Source organism: Bubalus bubalis, chromosome 15 (genome assembly GCF_019923935.1).
Source record: "Bubalus bubalis isolate 160015118507 breed Murrah chromosome 15, NDDB_SH_1, whole genome shotgun sequence".
NCBI lineage: Eukaryota > Metazoa > Chordata > Mammalia > Artiodactyla > Bovidae > Bubalus > Bubalus bubalis.
In genome coordinates, this window is record NC_059171.1 from 21,604,342 (window position 1) to 21,629,315 (window position 24,974).

General features: G+C 33.7%; 1 protein-coding gene across 18 annotated transcripts in view; it reads left to right on the forward strand.

Moving 5' to 3' along the window:
• Positions 1-24,974, forward strand: part of RIMS2 (regulating synaptic membrane exocytosis 2) — a 539,581-nt gene that overhangs the window by 300,707 nt on the left and 213,900 nt on the right. For 9 of the 18 annotated variants that reach the window (XM_006053914.4, XM_045162788.1, XM_045162776.1 and 6 more), the window contains 6 exons: positions 9,546-9,754; positions 11,224-11,343; positions 13,459-13,558; positions 14,939-15,062; positions 17,636-17,682; positions 21,099-21,211. In XM_006053914.4, the coding sequence (XP_006053976.2) occupies positions 9,546-9,754; positions 11,224-11,343; positions 13,459-13,558; positions 14,939-15,062; positions 17,636-17,682; positions 21,099-21,211 (713 nt within the window). Of the gene's footprint in view, positions 1-9,349; positions 9,418-9,545; positions 9,755-11,223; positions 11,344-13,458; positions 13,559-14,938; positions 15,063-17,635; positions 17,683-21,098; positions 21,212-24,974 lie in introns of all 18 variants that reach the window. The other 9 variants (XM_006053915.4, XM_025265138.3, XM_025265141.3 and 6 more) reach the window with 1 other exon arrangement.

Genomic DNA, 24,974 nt, shown 5'->3' on the forward strand with positions numbered 1-24,974 from the left:
GAAAATATACGGCCTTGTAATATATATAGCCTTGTAATAACTTGGGCTATTAGTCTCCCTTAATAAGGACAATTTTGCTTGACTTGAAGGACTTCAGTCTTACCAATTTTAATGGCTATCTTGGGAAAAATGACCCTCCAGGATGGTTTCAGCATAATGATTCAAAATATAGTTCTTGTAACACTTGTCCTGTGAGAAAAGTTAGTGTTCCAATTAAGTCTGCAGAAGCTGTGTGTTAACATAATTCTTGTAAAGAAGTATATTGTCATTACTATAGGGAAAATTCTGCACTCAAAACATCTATTTAATTAAATTTGATCCAGAGTTTTCTAAGCTTATTTGACTAAAGGACCTGTATATCACTCAAGCCTATTAACATTTACAGAAGCAGTGTTTCTTGTTGGAAAATGCCAACACAGATAGCCTGACAAGCTGAGGAAGAAAGTAAAATAACAAGAAGAAAAATGAGAGGAAAAATAAAAGGGCCATAGATAAATTTCCCTTTCTATTTAGAATGAAAGTTATGGTTATTTTACTTTCATAATGATAAAGATGGTTATGATATCATCAACACTGGGATGACTCTATAATTTGCCAAGCATTTTCACAGTCATTATCTTACTTAAGCCTCTCAACAATCTGTAAGATGTCACAATTAATCTCTTTTTATACAAATGAGTAAATGAGGCCTAATGTATTGTGTGACTTGCCCAAGTCATTAAATTAATAAGGAGTGGAGCCAATAGTTTAATGTAGGTTTTGTGGCTCCAGCTATAAAACTCTTTCTGTTACAACATGCTGTGATTTTATAAACATGATTAAGTTAAAATGAAGATGTTGAAGACTACCTTTGTATAGTATGTGATTTAATTGAAAACATTTATTAACTTAAGCAAATGAAAAACTGTGACATAAAACAGTTTATAAACTCTTGTATTCATTTAATGACTGTAGGAAAAATATTACAAATAGGATATCTGAACTGTTTTCCTCTGTGCATCAAACACACACACAACACAAACATGTACTATTGGGTTAGTTTATGTTTTGCAGTAGAGATATTTGAAGGAGAAAATCTTAGCATAGCAATGTGAATCTTTTGATTCATTTTCATCAGGTTTTATATTTAAATATATTTCGGTTCAGTTCAGTCACTCAGTCGTGTCCAACTCTTTGCGACCCCATGAATTGCAGCACGCCAGGCCGCCCTGTCCATCACCAACTCCCGGAGTTCACCCAAACTCATGTGCATGGAGTTGGTGATGCCATCCAGCCATCTCATCCTCTGTCATCCCCTTCTCCTCCTGCCCCCAATCCCTCCCAGCATCAGAGTCATTTGAGTCAACTCTTCGCATGAGGTGGCCAAAGTATTGGAATTTCAGCTTTAGCATCAATCCTTCCAAAGAACCCTCTTACACTGTTGGTGGGAATGCAAACTAGTACAGCCACTATGGAGAACAGTGTGAAGATTCTTTAAAAAACTGGAAATAGAACTGCCTTATGACCCAGCAATCCCACTGCTGGGCATACACACCGAGGAAACCAGAATTGAAAGAGACATGTGTACCCCAATGCTCATCGCAGCACTGTTTATAATAGCCAGGACATGGAAGCAACCTAGGTGTCCATCAGCAGATGAATGGATAAGAAAGCTGTGGTACATATACACATACTCAGCCATTGAAAAGAATACATTTCAATCAGTTCTAATGAGGTGGATGAAACTGGAGCCGATTATACAGAGTGAAGTAAGCCAGAAAGAAAAACACCAATACAGTTTACTAACACATATATATGGAATTTAGAAAGATGATAACGATAACCCTGTATGCGAGACAGCAAAAGAGACACAGATGTATAGAACAGTCTTTTGGACTCTGTGGGAGAGGGGTGGGGGGATGATTTGGTTTCTCCCGGCAATCTTGATTCCAGCTTGTGCTTCTTCCAGCCCAGCGTTTCTCATGATCTACTCTGAATCATTGAATATTGAGAGTTCAGTAAGACTTAGTTCTCTTTTTAAATTTTTATTTATTTTTTTGTTGCACTGGGTCTTTGTTGCTACCCGTGGTCTTTCTCTAGTTAAGGCCGCTGGGGGGTACTGTAATTGTTGTGTGTGGGCTGCTCATCGCGTGGCTTCGCTCGTTGCGGAGCGCTGGCTCTAGGGGGCGTGGCCTTCAGTAGTTGCGGCTCGTGGGCTCTGAAGTGCAGGCCCGGTAGTCGTGGCACCTGTGCCTTGTGGCTCTGGGGCGTGTGTAATCTTCCTGGATCGAGCCCGTGTTCCCTGCATTGGCGGGTGAATTCTTACCTGCTGTACCACCGGGAAAGTCCTAGTGCTCTTTTAATGTAACTTTCTAAAGCCCTGATTCCTCTTCTAAATCATGCTGACATGTGGTACTCCAGCTTTTCTTTAAATTCTGCCAGTGATGGAATTATCAATACCTATGAAGGCAGCAACACATTATTTTTAACTTTTAATTTTGAAATAATTATAGATATGCAGAAAGTTGCAAAGGCAGTGCATAGAGATCCCATGTGCCCTTTACCTAGTTTTCCCCAAAGGTTACATTTTATATAATGATACTGTGCATAGAATATCAAAAGCAGGAAAGTGACATTGGAACAATGTGTTTGTATAGGTTTGTGACATCTTATCACATACATGGATTCATGTAAGCACTACTGTTATAAAGATACAGAGCTACTATACCATCAGAGAGATCTTCCTTATGCTGCCCCTTTACAGTAACACCTTCCTCCCTCCCCCTCCTAGCCCTACCCTGTGCTGACCACTAGTTCATTCTCCAGTTTTATTATTTATATTATATAAATGAAATCATGTGATATGTGATTGTTTTTCACTCAGCATATTGCTCTTGAGGTGCATCTGTGTTGTATGTATCAATAGTTTTTTCCTCTTTATTACTGAGTAAAATTCCATGGTATAGTTATACCACAATTATTTTTTAAAATATAAATTTATTTATTTTAACTGGAGGCTAATTACTTCACAATACTGTAGTGGTTCCACCATACATTGACATGGCCATTTGCCTATTAAAGGACATTTTGCTTGTTTCCACTTTTTCACTATTACAAATAGAGATATTCTTTTTCATGAAATTTCTCTTCATATAAAGCACTTTGCCTTTTGCCTTTGAGTACTATATGATTTTAGCTGTAAGTTTTTGGTTGATGTCCTTTATTTATTTGAGCAAGTTCTCCTCATTTCTTGTTTTCTGTTTTTCTTATTCTGATTTTTTTTTCCTTCATCAATTAATAGGATCACGATTTTTTTTTAAACTTATATGACAGCTCACACTGATTTTTAATATTCACCTGGCCTTGCATGCCAGCAATAAGTCCCATTTGGTCAGAGTGTTTAAATATTTTTATATATTGCTGAATTACATTTGCTAATATTCTACTAAGGATTTATCTATATTCATGAGGGGATTGGTCTGCATTTTTCTTGTTTGCCTTTTTTTTTTTTTCTGTTTTGTCTGTTTTTATTTTCTTTTTCTTGCTATCTATAGGTTATTTGAACTTTTTTAAAAATTGCATTTTAATTCATCTGTAGTGTTTTTCATTGTATTTCTTTGCAAAGAATTTTATTTAGTTGTTGCTGTAGGTACTATGCGGCTTCCGTGGTGGCTCAACTGGTAAAGAATCTGCATATTACGTATGTGTAACTTACATCCTGCTGCTGTTGACATTTTACTAGTCAGAGAGAAAAGTGGAAGCCTTACATACTTTAATTTCTTTTACCTTTCCCTTCTTATAATGTAATTATCTTACCTATTTCTTCTATGTGTGTTGAAACGCATATCAGATGATGTATACTTCTTGTTTCAAACATCAACATAATTTGGAAAACTAAAGAGGAGGGTAGCCTATTGTATTTACCCATAGTTTTACTTACCGTGTTCTTTATTCCTTCTTGATATTGTCAGGTTCCTTCTTTTTGTTTTGTTTTAGTTTCCACAGCTTCCTTTAGCCATTCTTTTAGGGTAAGTTTGCTGGTGACACATTCTCTTCATTTTCTTTTGTCTGAGGATGTCTTTATTTCTCATTCATTTCTGAAAGATATTTTCACCATGTTTTGTGTTCAGAGTTGACAGTTCTTTTATTTCAACAATTGAAAAACGCTGTGGCATTTCTTTCCGGCCTTCAAGGTTTCTGATGAGAAAATTTATCACTGTCTTTGGAATTGTTTTTCCCTTCTCTATAAGGTGTTGTTTCTTTCTTGCTGGTTTCCAAAAAAAAAAAAAAAAACCCAAAACAGTTTGTTTTTAATTTCTAGTTTGTTTATGATGTATCTCTGCACAAATTTCTTTGCATATTTCTTGTTTGGAGGCTTATGGAGTTTCTTGAGTTAGTAGGTTTACATGTTTTGCAAATTTGGGAAATTTTCATTCATTGTTTCTTTTTTTTTTTTTAATTTTATTTTATTTTTAAACTTTACATAACTGTATTAGTTTTGCCAAATATCAAAATGAATCCACCACAGGTATACATGTGTTCCCCATCCTGAACCCTCCTCCCTCCTCCCTCCCCATTCCATCCCTCTGGGTCGTCCCAGTGCACCAGCCCCAAGCATCCACTATCGTGCATCGAACCTGGACTGGCAACTCATTTCATACATGATATTTTACATGTTTCAATGCCATTCTCCCAAATCTTCCCACCGTCTCCCTCTCCCACAGAGTCCATAAGACTGTTCTATACATCAGTGTCTCTTTTGCTGTCTCGTACACAGGGTTATTGTTACCATCTTTCTAAATTCCATATATATGCGTTAGTATACTGTATTGGTGTTTTTCTTTCTGGCTTACTTCACTCTGTATAATAGGCTCCAGTTTCATCCACCTCATTAGAACTGATTCAAATGTATTCTTTTTAATGGCTGAATAATACTCCATTGTGTATATGTACCACTGCTTTCTTATCCATTCATCTGCTGATGGACATCTAGGTTGCTTCCATGTCCTGGCTATTATAAACAGTGCTGCGATGAACATTGGGGTACTCGTATCTCTTTCCCTTCTGGTTTCCTCAGTGTGTATGCCCAGCAGTGGGATTGCTGGATCATAAGGCAGGTCTATTTCCAGTTTTTTAAGGAATCTCCACACTGTTCTCCATAGTGGCTGTACTAGTTTGCATTCCCACCAACAGTGTAAGAGGGTTCCCTTTTCTCCACACCCTCTCCAGCATTTATTGCTTGTAGACTTTTGGATCGCAGCCATTCTGAGTGGTGTGAAATGGTACCTCATAGTGGTTTTGATTTGCATTTCTCTGATAATGAGTGATGTTGAGCATCTTTTCATGTGTTTGTTAGCCATCTGTATGTCTTCTTTGGAGAAATGTCTATTTAGTTCTTTGGCCCATTTTTTGATTGGGTCATTTATTTTTCTGGAGTTGAGCTGTAGGAGTTGCTTGTATATTCTTGAGATTAGTTGTTTGTCAGTTGCTTCATTTGCTATTATCTTCTCCCATTCTGAAGGCTGTCTTTTCACCTTGCTAATAGTTTCCTTTGATGTGCAGAAGCTTTTAAGGTTAATTAGGTCCCATTTGTTTATTTTTGCTTTTATTTCCAATATTCTGGGAGGTGGGTCATAGAGGATCCTGCTGTGATGTATGTCAGAGAGTGTTTTGCCTATGTTCTCCTCTAGGAGTTTTATAGTTTCTGGTCTTACGTTTAGATCTTTAATCCATTTTGAGTTTATTTTTGTGTATGGTGTTAGAAAGTGTTCTAGTTTCATTCTTTTACAAGTGGTTGACCAGAGTTCCCAGCACCACTTGTTAAAGAGATTGTCTTTAATCCATTGTATATTCTTGCCTCCTTTGTCAAAGATAAGGTGTCCATATGTGCGTGGATTTATCTCTGGGCTTTCTATTTTGTTCCATTGATCTATATTTCTGTCTTTGTGCCAGTACCATACTGTCTTGATAACTGTGGCTTTGTAGTATACTTTCCAACTCCATCTTTCTCCTCCCATGGAAATATGATGGCATGAATCTTTCATTATTTTAATTATGTGATTATAAACCCTGAAGTCCCTGAAGCTCTGTTTATTTTATTTTTTACTCTACTATTTTCTCTCTGTTTTTCAGATTGTGTAATTTCTGTTCTATTTTCAAGTTCATTGTTGCTCCTCTGTCCTTTCCATTCTGCTGTTGAATCCATCCGTTTGATTTTTAAATTTCAGTCATTTTTCAAAACATTCTAAAATTTCCACTTGGTCCTCTTGTCTTCCATGTCTTGTTCTAGAGCTAGAAAGTTAAACAGTACATTTTTGTACTGCTACTAAAGGAAGGACATTTTATTATCTTAGTTCTGCCCTTTGAAGCTAAATAAAATAAGAATAGTAAGTGATAAGTATTATTATCTAAATATTAGCAGTCCTGAGGATTATTTTCTATATGTTTTGCACTGATAACCTTATTTAATTCTTAAAGTAACACTAATATTTACTCATGTAAGAAATGTTTACTGATGGCTTGCCATTTGTGACAATTTTGGGTTTTTTGTAGTCACATATTTTCAGTTTAGCTTCAAATGGTTACATGGCTGATTTCTTGGAAAAACTGTTTCTGCAGTTTTGGTAGTCTGTAGGCACAGGGGAAGAAGTGAGACTGCAAGCTGAATTCTCACATCTTCACATAAACCGGTCAAAAATGATTATTTATGATGTCCATCTTTATTCCAATTCAGAGATTTATCAGTGCTTTATTGTGGAACAATAATGTATTTTGAAAGAGTTATAAGTTTTCTGAGATTCAGATATGTTCAGGGTTTTGGGTAGCTGTAAACTCTTTGTCTATTTGTGCCATGAAAAGGATTGGGAAGCACTTCTCTAGTTTACAGGTTGAAGAATGGGTTCTTTTTCTGTACCAGTTGAACTTTGGGCATGTTAGAAAGTACAGCTTTATCATTCTTTACAAATAAACTTCTCAAAAAAAATTGTCTCCTGTTGTTCTCTAACAGTGAGATCATAATCACCTGGTGGACTGTTAAAACAAAGGCTACAGAATTTCTTATTAAAACACCTACAGAATTTCTGATTAAATCTAGGTGGTACCCAAGAATTTGCATTTTTAACAAGTCCCTGGGCAATGTTGATTATGTTATTTTAAGGATTTTGTGAACCAGTCATCTACACAGAATTTTTCTACTTCATCTTTCTTTGATTCTTCAGTTACTTCAGTTTGGTTTCAATTTCATCCTTCTATCCAGAGTGCTTTTTCTTTTTTTTTTTTTCCAGAGTGCTTTTTCTAACATCCTTCCTGGTATTAATGTTGCCAAATCAAATACATAATTTTCAGTTCCTTATCTTACCTGACATGTAGAAATCATTTTATTGCTGTTTTCTCCTCCTGTTTAAGAAACTCAGTTTTTATTTGGTCTGGAGACCTCTGTCTCTGCCTCCCTCCTCTTTTCTATCTTTGCATGGTCTTTCTCAGTCTCTCTCATTCCTTTATCTCGAATCAAACTCCATTAGAATTCATTCTGGGTCCTCTTCATATCTTATTTTACCCTCTCTTCCTAAATGATCTAGTTATTCCTAGATCAAATGATCTAATAATTCCCAATTTATGTCTCCAGCTCAGATTTTCCCTTTAAGCTTTATTATAATTTAACTGAGTTCCTGAATGACTTATAGGTGTTTGGAATAATACCTAAGATGCATATTTTATCATTTTAATGTGTTTGAATCTTACAGATTCCATGAAATAAAATAACTGTTTTCTCTCCCTTCACTAAAAAGTGCTTCTCCTTCTCATAAATGGTCTTTACTTCCATGTAGTTATTAATGTCAGAAACCTGAGGGTTATCCTTGATGCTTGTCTTGCTTAACACTCTCATTTATACCCCTAAAGCATCTCTCAGTTTCCTCTTTACTTACCATGTCTGATACCATCACCTGTGTTCAAGTCATAATCACCGGTTGTGAGTTATTACAACTGTCTTTTAACTCATGGTGTCTTCCAACCCAATCTCTCTTTAGTACTTAGATTCATCTTTTTAAAATGTAAATCAGATCATGTCACTATCTCGCTTAAAATCCGTCAGTTACTGAAATTCATAATCTTTAATGTGGTGTGAAGAAGGGCTCTCTAAGCTGATTTGTGTTGCCTCTGCAGTCTCAGCACCACAGTCTCCCTCATTCTTTTTGGTTCAGACACACTGGTGTTCCATCGGTGTTTTGTGCAGTGCCATCTTGTTACTTTTTCCTGGAATGCTTTCCTCCGCTTTCCATCTGCCTGTATCTTTATCTGTCCTTTATAGGTCACATATTTCTGTTCTCAAACATCACTTCTTTAGAGGTGTTTGCTGACCCCAAAATCTAAATTAACTGTTATTATACTCTTTCAGTGTTTTGCACATCCTATATGACACTGATGATTTATTTATGTTTATCTCCATTCTGCTGAATGTCTCATTGTTTTACCCCTTACCTTAAGGTTTAGCACAATGCACAGCAATATGAAGGTGTTTAGTAAATATTTTTAAATAAATGAAAATATGAATAGAGCTTAACAAGATGTGCACATATAGATGAAAAAATTCTTTTCCAAAGGTAAGACAAATAAGGAGCACATAAGTTTGAGAAATGGATATTTATTGTGAGTTGCCAATTACATAAATTATCTGAAAAATTATTTGAGTATAAAATTTATTTTTAGGAGAATGTGATTTCTAAAAAAAAAAACTTGAAAAATTGCTTCAAAATAATATCAAGTAATTCATGATATTTAAGGGAAGTTTATATTTACTAACAGAAGTTGAGTGAACCTCTTTTGTCATTTTCATATAGATTTAATCTTTTGTGTAACCAATTCTTTTTTTTAATCAAAATTTTTAGGAGGTTTCAGCATTAAAGAATATCATACTATATTCCAGAAACATTTAATTACTTAATTTTTTATTATAGTGGTCATTAGCAATCCACTGTTTAATTTTTAAAATGCATCTTAATCTTTGGAGAACAAACTCATGTCTGTAGGCCAGCATCAAAAAAATAGCATGAGTAACAGACATTGCTGAACGTCTTTTTCTTTTTTTCAGAATATATAATTTTTTTCCTTTATATTCCTGTTTATTAGTAGCTGTTTCTCTTCTTTCAGCAGTTTTGTTCTGTAGGATATGTCTAGAGTACATAAGTATTCTGCATTCTATAAGTTTACTCACTTGAAATCTTAGCTTTCTCTTGGTATATATAGTGAGTGCTTACAGATAAAGTAGTTCAAACTAGAGGGGATCACACAGTTTAAAATGTTGATTATGTCTTTGTCTGCCCTTTCTTTCGCCGTCTCCTTTACTTCCCTCTTTTGTCTGTCTGACTCACAGGAGACGTGGATCACAACTGGTTGGACCATACGTCTTGGCATAGCAGTGAGGCATCCCCAATGTCTTTGGTGAGACATGTGGGGCCTTACTATCTAATTTCTGTATCATTTCACTTTTCCTTTTGGATTTACACCTTTGCATGTTTTCTTTTTGTATCTTTTTTTTTTTTTTTTTTTTTTTTATCCCACACCTGTAGGGGACAGTCAAAAGGGAAAAAGAAAAACTAGTGAGCAGGCAGTTTTGTCGGACTCTAACACCAGGTCTGAGAGACAAAAGAAAATGATGTACTTTGGAGGCCACTCTTTGGAAGAGGATTTGGAATGGTCTGAGCCTCAGATTAAGGACTCTGGGGTAGATACGTGTAGTAGCACAACCCTTAATGAGGAGCATAGCCATAGTGATAAGGTACTGAGATTGTGGAGCCTGCCTTTTAACCTGCTCATTTGGTCTTCGTTTGCTCTCTGTCACTCATTCAAACAGAACATAATAAAAGGACAGGGCATTTCAGGGGTCAATATAGCATTTCTTAAGGTGCAGAAAAGAAAAACAAAACCAAAACAAACCGATCAACCAAAATACTTCTTGCTTGCTTTGCTGTTTTTGTTGTTTGACGGCATACCAAAAAATAAGTAAATGAAAATAAAAATTAGGAACAATGGAATGTTTTGTTTATGGTCGCTTGAAAGAACTTGGTAATGTTATTATAAACCACAAATATAAAGAATTTATTTTTGGATTGGCTTATTTGACTGCTTGCATATATTTTCCTTGGGATGAAAATTAAATTATTAACAGTTGGAATCCCAGGTAAAAGGGTATGATAATTGGGTCTGTTTGCACAGAAAAGTTGTTTTTCTTTTTTCCCTTTCACTGTCATTTTGCTCTTTTGCTTTATTGTCATAGCATTTTAATGTAGTGTCAATTAGTATTAGAGCCATTGCCATCTGCTTTGGTATTTATTGTTTGCTTTTAGTATAGTGAAACTTTTGAAATCTTTTTATCATATAGATGTGATTTACTGGAACTTGTCTTTTGCCTGCTAAATTTTGCATGAAGATGTGCATGTTAACTTTTAGATAACTGTGGAACTGTGATTACACAAATCATTTACTTTGTTATTTGACATATAACATATAGTGGAATTGTGTCATGATTTAGAAAAGGCTTGAGAAAAACTAATATTTTCAAGGTTGTTGAACAGTGTTTAACAGTACCATTGAATTATCAAATAGTTCAGAAACCTGAAAGAGTCAAGAAATCTCCCAAAAATGAGCAATGTAATCTATCCTCATGTTTGAATTGGACCTATTTCTCATATGTACATTCATTTGGAAAGTTACATAGCCCTGTTTATTTTTAATAATTTTTATCTAGAAACCTATTTCAAGAAAACCCTCTTCAGTTTTCTATTTTAATGTAGCTTGACCTTTTAACTTTTACTGTAATAAAGTCTTTCAAAGTCTTCCAGAAGTGTTTGAAGATTAAATTCTCATTTTTAAATGAATCCAATTGCATAGAATTAGAGTCTCTTTTCTGCCTATGGTTTTTTAATCTTTAGTATGTAGATAATTAAACTAGAGTCTGCATATATTTTTAAGGTTTATCAGTTTTTTTTAGAACTATATAACTTCAGTGTTGTGTCAGATCATGTTAGAATTTGAAGTAACTGATTTTTTGAAAAAACTTGAGATATTAAAATAAGATTATAAGCATAATCTTATCATCTTATTAAATTTTTGATCAATGTTTTGACTGAAAGCTGATTTGTGTAATCATAACACTTTGGAAATTGCAAGTTTGGCTAGATTGTACAATAAAGGGTCATTTGTCATAAAAGAACATTAATTTTTGTGTTTATTGATGCAATATATCAGCACCCTGTGACGTGGCAGCCATCTAAAGATGGAGATCGTTTAATTGGTCGCATTTTATTAAATAAGCGTTTAAAAGATGGAAGTGTACCTCGAGATTCAGGAGCAATGCTTGGCTTGAAGGTATGTGATGAAATATGTGAGATGCTCTATATTCCTTATAGATTTATCAGAAAAGCAAAAGATATAATAACTCTATACCAACTTAGTGTTTTTTTACATTTTCAAGAATTCCTAAATATTTGCACTCATTTTTCAAAAACTTTTCATTTCCAAGTGTTATTTAAGAAGTTGCCATTATTTTACAATAATACATATTTATTTAATTTTGGAAAATAGAACTTGAATTATATACTTGAATTCTAAATACAGTGCTCAAGGTTATTTTACCTATAGTTGTCCTTTAAGTCTATGTATGTGTTTATATTCTATTAAAATGATAGCTTTGTTCAATTATTAAATGTGCAAATGTGGGAAATATAACATATGTATTACATAGGAATATAATTTGTATTAGCGTAGCAAAATATGTATGTGTTTGTATGTGTGTGTGTGTGAGAGAGAGAGAGAGAGAAAGAGAATAATGTTTGAAGTCTAAAAACTCAGAAATACTTATGTTAGGGGATTTAATGTAAATGCTGATTTGTATTTTACTGTAAAATACCAGACAATTATTTAAGTACACCAGAGAAGGCTCTGTTGATTTTTTGTGTATCTGTAAGGTGAATTAAAAACTGAAATGTGAAGAGAGTTTTAGAATTGAGTCATTGCTACAGAAGTAGTTGTATAGAATCCAGGAAGAGATATTTGAAAATTTTGACTGTAAATAAAATTGTGCATCATTTATTGGGTGGTTGCCATGTGGCTGGTACTCATCTGAACACTTTATCATTTTACTGACTCTCAGATAAGAAATAAGCTTAGCAAGGTGTTGTAACTTGCTCATAGTCTCAAAGAAGGTGATGAAGGTGAGAATTAAATCCAGATCTGCCCAGTGTAGAGTTAGAACTGCAGTATAGTATAGAGGTCGGGATGCCTTGCCTTGACTTCTATTTATAGCAGTTACTAGCTACGTGACATTAGGCAACTAAACTTCTCTTAGCCTCAGACCCTTCATCTGTACAGTGGAGATAATAATACTGAGAATTATTATCTAGTAAGATTAAATAAAGCAATATACAAACATTTAGTACTGTGCCTGGCACTCTGAGATTTCAATAATAATAATTATAGTCAGTATAACTATTATTAAAATTTATGAAGTCAAGAAAATTTTAATATCTTAACATAGGGATTTCAACCCATATTATCTATACATGTAATTTTCAGAACCAAACATTTGAATAATTAGTTAATGTTAACTGAACTGCCGCTGAGTGTTATTCACTGCAATTGGGGAATAAATAAATGGAGTAAGATAAATCAATAATTTTTAAATTCTGTGTCATTCAGTCAATTGAGAAGAGGGAAAAAAATCTATTCTAGTCAATGAAATTAGTTACTATTTTTTGCATAACTTGCTACAAAGTTGATATATTGATTGATTGGCAGTTCTGAGAATCAAAGCATTAATTTAGGAGACTAGTCTTACAGCTACACATATGATTCCACTGCATTAATGATAACCTTTGTTTATTTTCTTTTTCTGAAACATATGTGTTAATAGAAACAGAAAAATTGGGAGGCAGATGGTCTAAAGTTTACATTAATTTGGATGAGATTAAGTAAATTTTGTAATTTTCTCAGGAAAAATCCATCATCGTCATGCATGTTATCAATGTGCCCCAAAGATTACCAACTAATAAAATTTTTAGACGATATCATAATTATAGTAAAAGTAACAAAATATGTAGTATGATACTTGACATCTATAACTAGAAATTTGTAGTTAGAAATGTTAATGTAATTATATGTAATTATGTAGTATTGTGTAGTAACATATTTTTAGGAATGGCAAAAGTAAGAATTCTGTAATAAAGGCAGAAATTATAAATTGTTTCTAAGGTATGCAACATTTTCAACAAATAATTGCTTAAATTGTAAAATATTTGGAGTATGTAAAGAGTCTGCCCTTGACATATACACAGTTCCTAATAATACTATATTATTTAAAAATTATTTTAACATATTAAATTATAGTTTCAAAACTTGCAAATTATCTAGTTATTTTTTACTTGAATCTTCAACTGTGTTCAATTGAACAATATGCCTGTTTTAACATTTTATTCTTTTAAACAGGTTGTAGGAGGAAAGATGACTGAATCAGGTCGGCTCTGTGCATTTATAACCAAAGTTAAAAAAGGAAGTTTAGCTGATACTGTAGGACATCTTAGACCAGGTAGGTTTCAATTTTTGGTTATTTACACTTAAACTGTTAAACTTCAGTTCAGTTCATTTCAGTTGCTCAGTCGTGTCTGACTCCCTGCAACCCCATGAATCGCAGCACTCCAGGCCTCCCTGTCCATCACCAACTCCTGGAGTTTACTCAGACTCACGTCCATCGAGTCAGTGATGCCATCCAGCCATCTCATCCTCCGTCATCCCCTTCTCCTCCTGCCCCTAATCCCTCCAAGTATCAGAGTCTTTTCCAATGAGTCAACTCTTTGCATGAGGTGGCCAAAGTACTGGAGTTTCAGCTTTAGTATCATTCCTTCCAAAGAACACCTAGGACTGATCTCCTTTAGAATGGACTGATTGGATCTCCTTGCAGTCCAAGGGACTCTCAAGAGTCTTTTCCAACACAACAGTTTAAAAGCATCAATTCTTTGGCGCTCAGCTTTCTTCACAGTCCAACTCTCACATCCATACATGACTACTGGAAAAACCATAGCCTTGACTAGACAGACCTTTGTTATGAAAAAGTTGTCTCATTTAGAAGTGACTTCACTGGTAACCAAAAGTTCATTTAACTTAAATATTAATTTTTATTCATCAATGCAAAGTTGTAACTATTAGTTCTTGAGTCACAGTAGATAAAAAGATTTTTATATTTACTGATCTTATTTTTTTGTTGATGGCTATTCCTAGTCTGTATCTCAGATTAGCGTAATTTGTTTCCCATAAGCCTTATTTCTTTTGAAGCACTTCCAGTATAGTTTAGAAAGCAAATTTCAAGGATAAATATGTTTTTCCTGAAATGTGTCACTCCTTATGTCTATGATAATGATTACTATTGAAGAGATCCTTGAATGCCTTGGAGAGGATTCAGTGAATGGTCAGTGTTAAACTTTTCATAAAAGAGATTAGACAAGTGCTCAACTACATATATATTGAGAATCATAGAATACAGAGTTATACATTTTTCAAAGAGGCAACTGATCTTGATAGTTTCTAGAATTGTAATTTCTATTAAGAAATCACAGACAAGAGTGATGTCACCAAGTTGGAGACGTAGGTTGTTCCCAACTTGCTTCCCCTTGCAGGAACAACTAACAACTATTCAGGGACAGGACACTATTGAAAACAATTCCAGAAATCACAGAGATGACTTTTATGTTATTTTTTCCTCTGGCCTTTCGTTGTCCTTTTGTGTGAAATTTACTCATCATCCCAGTCACCATATTTTATGCCATTGGAGCTGTTCTCAGTATGTTTCTTATTCCATAATGGTGCTTGTGTTCTACAAAATTGATTGCAGTTTGAGATTGCATTTGTTTCGAGTGCATTTTGTGAAGTTAGGTTTTCTTTCTAAGATTATCATTGCTGACACACACCACAGGTGATGAAGTACTAGAATGGAATGGAAGACTATTACAAGGAGCCACATTTGAAGAAGTATATAACATCATCCTGGAATCCAAACCTGAACCACAGGTGGAGCTTGTTGTTTCAAGGCCTATTGGGTGAGTTGATCTGAATACTTTCAGTTCAGTTCAGTTCAGTTCAGTCACTCAGTCGTGTCCGACTCTTTGCGACCCCATGAATTGCAGCACGCCAGGCCTCCCTGTCTATCACCAACTCCCAGTCCATCAAGTCGGTGATGCCATCCAGCTATCTCATCCTCTGTCGTTCCCTTTTCCTCCTGCCCCCAATCCCTTCCAGCATCAGAGTCTTTTCCAATGAGTCAACTCTTCGCATGAGGTGGCCAAAGTACTGGAGTTTCAGCTTTAGCATCATTCCTTCCAAAGAACACCCAGGACTGATCTCCTTTAGAATGGACTGGTTGCATCTCCTTGCTGAATACTTTACACATGTGTAAATTTGACTGAGTGTGCATGCTCAGTCATTCAGTTGCGTGTGACTCTTGTGACCCTAAGAACTGTAGCTCACCAGGCTCCGCTGTCCATGGGATTTTCCACGCAAGAATACTAGAGTAGGTTTCCATTTCCTCCTCCAGGGTATCTTCTCTACCCAGAGATCAAACACCTATCTCCTGCGCTGGCAGGTGAATTCTTTACTACTGCACCAACTGGGAAGTCATAAAGTTGACTACTATTAAACAATTTGTAATATGTAATTCAATAATATCTGATTGCTTTATAAAACTAAATTTTTTGAGGACAGTGCTTTTTTCTCCTTTACTAAAAACACCTTATCAAAAATGACATCTTTTTATCTGATCATGCTAGAATATATAGTTAATTACAAAGGAAGAAAATTTAGGTGTTTATAATTTTTCTTAGAGCTTCCCTGATAGCTCAGTTGGTAAAGAATCCGCCTGCAATGTAGGAGACCCCAGTTCGATTCCTGGGTTGGGACGATCCCCTGGAGAGGGGATAGGCTACCCACTCCAGTATTCTTGGGCTTCCCTTCTTGCTCAGCTGGTAAAAAAATCTGCCTGCACTGCGGGAGACCTGGGTTCAATTCCTAGGTTGGGAATATCCCAGAGAAGGGAAAGACTACTCATTCCAGAATTCTAGCCTAGAGAATTCCATGGACTGTATTTTTTTTTTTAATATTTAGGATAATTTTTATTATCTTAGTAACTCAGTAGATAGCTAAAGGATTAGCAGGAGGGGACTATAGTAACAGTTATTCTCAAAAGAAGTTTCATAATCTGTGGTTCTGTACATTGCACGAGAATCAGCTATATTCTATGCATTTTATGTTTTTTTCCAAAATGGAGATTTAATATAAAAAAAAGAGATAGGTTAAGGGCACACTATTTCTAGATGGAGGCAACCACTTAAGGAAAAATGAACATCTTTAAGTTAACAGATAAAAAGTAAGCAAACGTCAATTACTCTTTGACTTTTTTAAAATTGGCAATAAATATAACCCTTTTAAATAATTATTTTATTATTATTAATCATTTATTATTTTATTATTACTTTAAATATAATCCTTTTTAATCTAGTGAATAATTATGTTTGCTTTTTAATTATGTTAGAATTACTCATGAAAAACCACAGCAGTATTTCCTTTACAGAAGCTTGTATTCTAAGCCAATGTAAAAGAGAAACCTATAACTTAAAAAAGCAATAGAAAATATATAAACTGACAGTGAATTATTAAATGCATGTCTGGTGTAAAAGTATTCCAGGGTAGAAACTGGAAAATTTTTCTTCTTATAGAATACTAATGCCTAGTTTTAAGTCATTTATATGAGTTTTTCATGATGAAATTGCTTCATGAAGGAAATTTTCATGAAGGAAATTACTTCAATTGGTAACTTAATTTTCAAAATGTTCCTTTCAAAAGTAATGAATCTATCACATGAAATTATATCTGTTTTTTATTTTGTCTTTTCATAGTTTTGCTATATGGTTAAACTGTTACCTTAGGATATTAATCAAATGTGTTTCTTGGTATTAAGGAATTCTCCAATTACATTTTTGTTTAATATTTAAGTATTATTGATGCAACTTTTTGGATGAGCTTAGCCATTAATGTGTATCATCCTTGGCAAACCTCAAACAAAAATGTACATACTTTAGGTGTAAATGCAATACAGAGCAATTATGTTAAGTCCAATAAAAACATGTTTACTTTTTTCTTAGTAGAATTATTATGTTTAAAAAAATTTCAGTCACAATCCAAATATTTTAATTTTTATTTTGGTGATATTTTATTTGAATTTCAATGTTACCGATTTGAACAAAAGCAGGTACAATGTAAAGAGTAGAGTATAATTAAAATATATCTCTAAAACTTACCTTGTTTTGAGTATAGAAATTTTTTGAATGGAAAATTGTATAGTAAAACACATAGGAAATGAATTATATATTTTCATAAATCTGCTCCAAATGCATGTAATTTTTCACTTATTAAAGTAGTAGGAGTCAGCCCCGAGAACTTTGATTAGCAATAAAGTGCTACAACTTTTTTCTCCTTATTTATATAATGCTTCTATCATACACAGTTTTGTTCATTTTGCATTGTCCTGTTATAATATAGATTGATAATTGTCATAATAACAGTTCCTAGTACTTTTTAAACAATTTCTTGTGTTTTTTTTCTTTTTCTGTCATTTCAGAGATATACCTAGAATACCTGACAGCACACACACACAACTGGAGTCCAGTAAGTTTCATTTATTTTAGGAGAAAATGTCATTAATAAAGTCATTCATCATCTGAGTCAAATGAACTCTTTATTAATACAAAGTAAGAAATATAATTATAGTACTGTTATCAAGTCTGCAGTTATATAAAGATGGAAGATTTAGTATTATTTCATGTTATTGTGGAAAAAAGTACAAAAGTCTATATCTTAAGATGATTTTTTTAAACTACACTGTCTTAACTACCATGTATTTTTTAGATAGCTGTATTTAGGTATATTACTATAAACTGAAGATATTTAAAATGCACAGTTAGGTAAGTTCACTACTCAAAATTTCACCCTCTCTCCAAATTTCACCTAATTTTAAAATTTACTACTTTGTAACCTAATCTTCAGTAAATGTGGGGAATCTTGAGGAGAATCTAGTGAATAATTACATGTATATTCTTATTTATAGTTTCAGAAAATGGGTAATAGTTCTGATTTAACAAAGTAGTAATGGAACAATAGACATTTAAGTTGAAATAACATTAAATATATAGACATTTTAAATTACTTGTGTTTGAGTGCTACTTTCAGATATTAAGCAAACAAATTTTTTCCAATGAATTAAGTTCATTGACTGATTAATAGGCATGTTGTGAAGGAAGAGAGGAGGGTTGCAGTCTGAAATATGTTGATCGGGATAGACCACATTGAGATGGAAGAGTTGGAGCAAGATTGGACAGAGTGGCAATCTCAGGAAAAAGCTTTTCTGGTACAGTGGGCAGAGGTTCAGTGGTGCTAAGCCAGGAAAGCCTAAGATGCATTTAAGAAAAAGCAAAAAGACTGTTGTGGCTGCAAGAGTGAGCAAAGGGAAGAACGGCTGGAGGGAGGACAGGAAGGTCACAGGCAGCCAAACTACAGAGACTTTACGAGGCGCTGTAAAGAATTTGGCTTTCACTCTAAGGGAAATCAGGAGCTATATGGGATGTTTTTGGGGAGAAACATGTTTTACAGTCTGGGTGCTGTGTTGAAAATAGAGTAAGCAGAATGAAAGCAGAGAGAGAGTGCGAAGGCTATTTCAGTATTTGAGTGGTGAGCCAATGGTAACTTAGACCATGGTGGCTGCAATGAAGGTCGTGAAAAGTGACTGGATTCTTTATACACATGACAATTAACAGTATACTATTAAAATAGATGGGTTTTTTTTACATTTATATTATGAGTATAAATTTAAAAAAAAACTTTACCAGAGAGGTCAAGTCATTTTGGAATGGCTTTAGCTCTATATTTTAAAATTTGATTATATGATAGATTTGCTTTAGTACCTTTGGCTGATTGCTAAATTATTTTATCCAAAATAATATTATGATCACATAAAATTATAAGTGCTAGCATAATAATAATTATCATTATATATAATAATATCATCATCATCACTCCTATTCTGGATGCCTGGAACTGTGCTAGATATTGTTACTTATACTAATTTTCACAGCAGTCTATGATGTAGGTAAAATTTTTATTCACTTACATCACCCAGATATTATATAAGCAGTATGGAATCCTTTATCTTATTGTAGCTATTTGAAAAACCCCTAGGCTACAATTCCAAAATTGTTTCTGTTAGGGCAGGGGTCCTTTCTCAAATAAGATTGAATCCTGTTTGCTTTAGAAGTTGAAGAGTAGCTTTCTCCAAGGCCTATTTCTTAACCTCTATTTTTAGTTCCTCAGCAAGTTTTTCTCTTCATATAATTTTAATTGCCACATGACTCCAAAGTTACATTATCAAAATGATCTATCATTGTCCCTACAGCCCTGGATATTTAAAGAATATTGAAGAATATGTTCTAAGTGTCTGTCTTCCTGTTACTTGAAGCTTAGCTTATTTCTTAATATAAAGGCAGTATTCTTTCCACTTCTAAATGCTATGAAGGTATCACCATTACTTCTGATCCCAAGGCTTACCGTTTCCCCCTTCATTTTACACTATATTCTCTCTGGAAGTGAATACTATCCACTTAGGACCCCAATTAGAGTGACAGTTTGCATTTTAATTTCTAACACTAATATCTACTCAACATTTGGTCCCATCTGCATGTCTGTTACCTGCTTTACATTTCCCCTTGGATGTCTTTGTGGTGTCACAGGGTCACTGTGACAGGTTCCAAATTAACTTCTCCAACCATTCCTTTACACACAGAACTTCTCCAGAGTTCTGCATCCAGGGAATATCTGCTCTGTCCTGTGCAGAGAACAAGACATAGGGCACCATATCTGGTTATAACTCTTGAAATCTTAATGTCCCCCCCTTTTCCTTAATCTGGCATATCTAATTAATGAGTCCTCATTTTCTAATTTTGTGACATTGCCTCAATTCTTTCTTTTCAGTCCATTTTCCAATCATTCCTATTCTTTTATATTTTGTTGAATTCCACTTATTCTTAACTATTTTTCATCTCGCTCAATTCAGACACTTTAAATGAATGGTAAAGACATCGTCCTCAAATGCAGTTTTTATTACCTAACTCATGAAAATTTAGCATGGATATTTTATTAGTGCCAAATTTTGCAGCCCAGAATTCCAGGCATTTAATTCTGTTAGTATCTCATTAGCCCCATTTTATTCACTTTGCAATTTGTTCATTCCTTTCCATACAAATACATTCATACATGTAACTTCTAGGTATTGAAGTTCTGCTTTTCCTGATCTCCTATATCTTTTTCTCATAGCTCCTCACTTTCTTTTTACCTATATAATTTATTATATTCTTCCAGATATGGTTAGAAACCACTGCTGAAAACTTTTCACAGTTAACATTCTAGTAATTACGTTTTTAGCATTACAAGTTTAGACCATGTTTGAGTTGCTTTATTGATTTAGGTTTTGGCTTGGGTTTTTCCTTCTTAAGTTTCTATTTTTAAAATTTCCTAGTATATTATTGTATAATATCGCTCAGTCGTGTCTGACTCTTTGCGACCCCATGGACGGTAGCCTACCAGGCTCCAGGTCCATGGGATTTTCCAGGCAAGAATACTGAAGTGGGCTGCCATTTCCTTCTCCAGGGGATCTTCCCAACCCAGGGGTTGAACCCAGGTCTCCTGCATTGCAGACAGACGCTTTACTGTCTGAGCCACTAGGGAAGCCCATAGTATATTATTGTAAGATATGAGTTTAGAACACAGAACAGATGAAGTAACTAGGTTCTGAGGTCTGTCTCTACTATAATTGGCACAGAAAATGGTTCACCCTTGGTCTTTCAAGAATCCCTAAGCTGCACTTACGCTTTTAAAGAAACCCTTTAAGTATATTTAGAACATTGTGGCTAAGAAAAAGGTCTACATAATGGAATTTTGTAGGTGTTAAAAATAACTTAAGATATATTGTAAAGATTATTAAATACTAATGAAGAGTCACTGTTGTTATTCTTTATGTATAATTGACATTTCAGGTTCTAGCTCATTCGAATCTCAAAAAATGGATCGTCCTTCTATTTCTGTTACATCTCCCATGAGTCCTGGCATGTTGAGGGATGTTCCACAGTTCTTATCTGGACAACTTTCAGTATGTATTCACTAGATTAATTTCTCTTTTTGGGATAGCAAGTAGTATTTTTACTAGATGATGCCATTTTTTTGTGAACCAAGTCCTATTTAGAATATAATTGTGCTTTTTACCATCAACTTTGTCATTCTTAGTAATTTTAATTAATTTAAATTCAATTATAATTATCTAACAGAATACTTTCTTTATTAGAGCTACATTTTTCTGGAATTTGGTGAGAATTAGAATTTGTAATGCTATCTAAAACCTTTTTCAGTAAGTAATATTATTCCAAAATTCAAGGTCATGATTTTCACTCAGCTAAGAAAATTGGGAAATATATAATAGATTACTGAGTATATCATGTGGATTTCATATTAAGTGACCCCTAATTTGAATATTTTATAATAAAAGTTAAAAATTAAGTTATCCTTCATATACCCATATTAGAAGAGCTTTGCAAATTCAGGCCCTCACATTTTATTAATTTCTAAAGTTGTCATTCTGTTTTAAACCATTTAAAAATATTAAAATTTATCCACTTATATTATAGAAACAAACAGATTAATATTGATACTAATTCTGATGAGTTACTAACCTGAAATTTTATGAGTATTAAGAACTCTTTAATTCTCAAAATTCAGACATTGAATTTTGGATAATCGTTACTGTTCTAGTTAAAACAAAACTATTCTTGGTCTAATTTAAAAGCAATTTCTAGCTTTATTAAATTAGGTACAGATTTTGTCCTTTTATTTTCTGGGGGAAGGAGAAGTATTTTATTTTTCTTAAGAGTTTCCATTAATTAGATGAAGATACAGGAAATATAAGCAGAAATAACAGTAAAAGTCATTAGGCACATCTGTTCTGAGACTACTTTGATCACAAATATGAGAATAACAATATGAAATACTATTAGGAGATTGTAAATGTCTTACTAAAATGGATTTCTTCTTATTATTTTCTTTTCCTTTCTCTTTCATAAACAGAGTGAACTTTTTCATTTGAGGACAGTGGTGTTTTTTCCATTTTTCACAATAAGTAGCATCTTTCTACTTATTCTCTCACATACATTGACAGCACAGATGTTGACATTTATGGTTATAAGTGTATGTGTATTTTTTTCCACCATTTTAGAAAGTGTTAGTAAATGTTAGCTTTTAATTTTTAATCATGGCTTCCCTTAGATAGCTTCGTGTATAAGTAAAGCACTGGGTGGCTGATGATGCCAGTATATATTAAATCTGTGTGTGTGAGTGTGTGTGTGTGTGTGTGTGTGTGTGTGTATTTAGTTAGCTTCAGTTGGAGAATGAGGGAGTGAAAGTTAGACTCCCATAATAAGTACGTACCACTTTGTTGCTGCCTCTTTTGAAATCTCAAGTTTATATTAGAAATTGAACTAGGAACAGAGGGTTCATAGTGTGGGCATTTAGACAGATTTCAAATTCAACTACTTTTCCTCATGGTTCAAAGTGAATTTGGTAGAAAGGTAAGACTGTTAAATATTTGGGGAAAACATAAACTTAAATGTATATAGTACTTGTGTTTGTAAGTGATGGTTTAAAATCTATATAATTGTAATTTAACACGTGTTCCATTTTATCATTTTTTATGACCTAGAAGAAGTGTGTTCCAGCAAGATAATGTTTATAAATATGATATATATTTCTTTTAGTAAATCGAGAAAGCACAGATAAATAAAAAATTAAAATCACCTATATTCTTGCCACCAAAGCATAATCATTCACATACATATAAAATTTTAAACAGAACTATAATAAATCTGTGTATACTATTTTAAAACTTGCTTTTTTTACTTAATGTATCATATACATTTTCTTTTAATTAAAAAAAAATCATCCTAAAATGATTTTAATTCCTATTTAATACCCCATTTAAACTTAATTTGCTATTATAGGATATCTTGCTTGTTTCTAATTTATAGTATTTTAAATAATGATGCCATGGAAATCCTTGAATACAAATCTTGCATATTTTGTTAGGACAAAATTCTTTTGTCAGGATAATTTTTGTCTGGATATAAAATTACAATGTGAAAGAAAAAAAGTTTAAGATTCTTGAAATCTTTTGCCAAAACTTTCCTCCAACATATTTTTGCCAAATTAAACTACAGTTATCAATTCAAGTAATATATGTGAAGATCTATCCCCTTGTCAGTTATAATACTAGCAGCTGAGAGAATACAGCAGAGGATTTTACCTTCATGAAACTTAATTTTGCCTTCATTCTATTCATGCAGCAAAACTAAGCAAGATACCCTTTTGGATATAGTATTTTCCTTTATATTTAACCCCATTTCTGCCAACTGGAGACAACTTTTGGTTTGCTCTAATGATGCAGAGGTTGGGAAAACATTTGTCCACGGAAATGGCAACCCACTCCAGTAGTCTTGCCTGGAGAATCCCATAGACGCAGGAGCCTGGTGGGCTGCAGTCCATGGGGTCGCTAAGAGTCGGACATGACTGAGCGACTTCACTTCCACTTTTCACTTTCATGCATTGGAGAAGGAAACGGCAACCCACTCCAGTACTCTTGCCTGGAAAATCCCATGGACGCAGGAGCCTGGTGGGCTGCCGTCTACGGGGTCGCACAGAGTCGGACACGACTGAAGCGACTTAGCAGCAGCAGCAGATCATCCTTCAGGAAAACACCCAGGAAGTCATAAGTCAACATTATGTTTCCTATATTCTTCTGTTCTACTTTTGGGTATTTTTGATTTTCAATGAGATTTTACCTGGGTCCATAACTCACTTATAAAATTATGACATTGTTAATGTCTGCTAATATAATATCTGACAAGATAATTTGTATATTATGTGAGCTTTTCTTCCTAATATATTTATGTCTGTTCATGGACTGGTATTTTCTCAAATATATTTATATATATATATATATATATATATATATATATAAAACACATTGTTTAAACTTTAATACACAAGGCTATTGTTGATGAATTTAAAACTATTATTCCATTTATTTCTTCATGCTTGACTTGTACTGCTAGCTTGCTATTATTCTCAAGCATAACTATGAAAGTGCCATTAATGTGTTTGGTGAGAAAATCTGTATGAGCTTAGGTTTATGACACCTGGACTGTATGTTAGTCTTTTCAGTGTCTGAAATCCCTTATTTTGATCCTTTTTTAAATTTGTGGTCTTCCATAATTTAGCAGTTTCCTTGTTTGAAGGATTGCTTCTGTAATTGTCTCAATATTTTAAAATTAATTTCAGCCTTTGACTAGTTTTTTGATAGAGTGTTTAATTAAGATATAGCCTTTAACTATTTCAAAAGTGAGAAGTGACTCAGAATTTTATCTCTAGGAACACACTAATTCTTATTGACAATCATTATTTTACTTCAGAGTCTGTGGCTAACTAATAGCTGCAATGTTTTTCCCTAAGTTACTTTGTTTTAATATTTTTCTGACTCCATTTTTAGTGATGAGCTTGTAAATATTGTACATATCCATTTTATGCCCATTTAAAGGGACTAAGTAGCTGAAGAATAGGTATGTATTCTTTATATCTACTTAGAAATTCAATAGCTGTTTTCAAATTTTCTATAAATGAAAATTTTTTCTTTGAGCTTTCATCTTTTATATTTCTTTGTTACACCCTTGTTATTTTAGAAGTATTATGTAAGAAGAATGTCCTGAAGTTGGTAGTGCAGAATGAAGTATGAAGGGACATTAAAAATGCAAAATAAATCATAGTGTGCAAAGTCAAATTCTTCATTTGTATGAAACTGAATTGTTACAGAC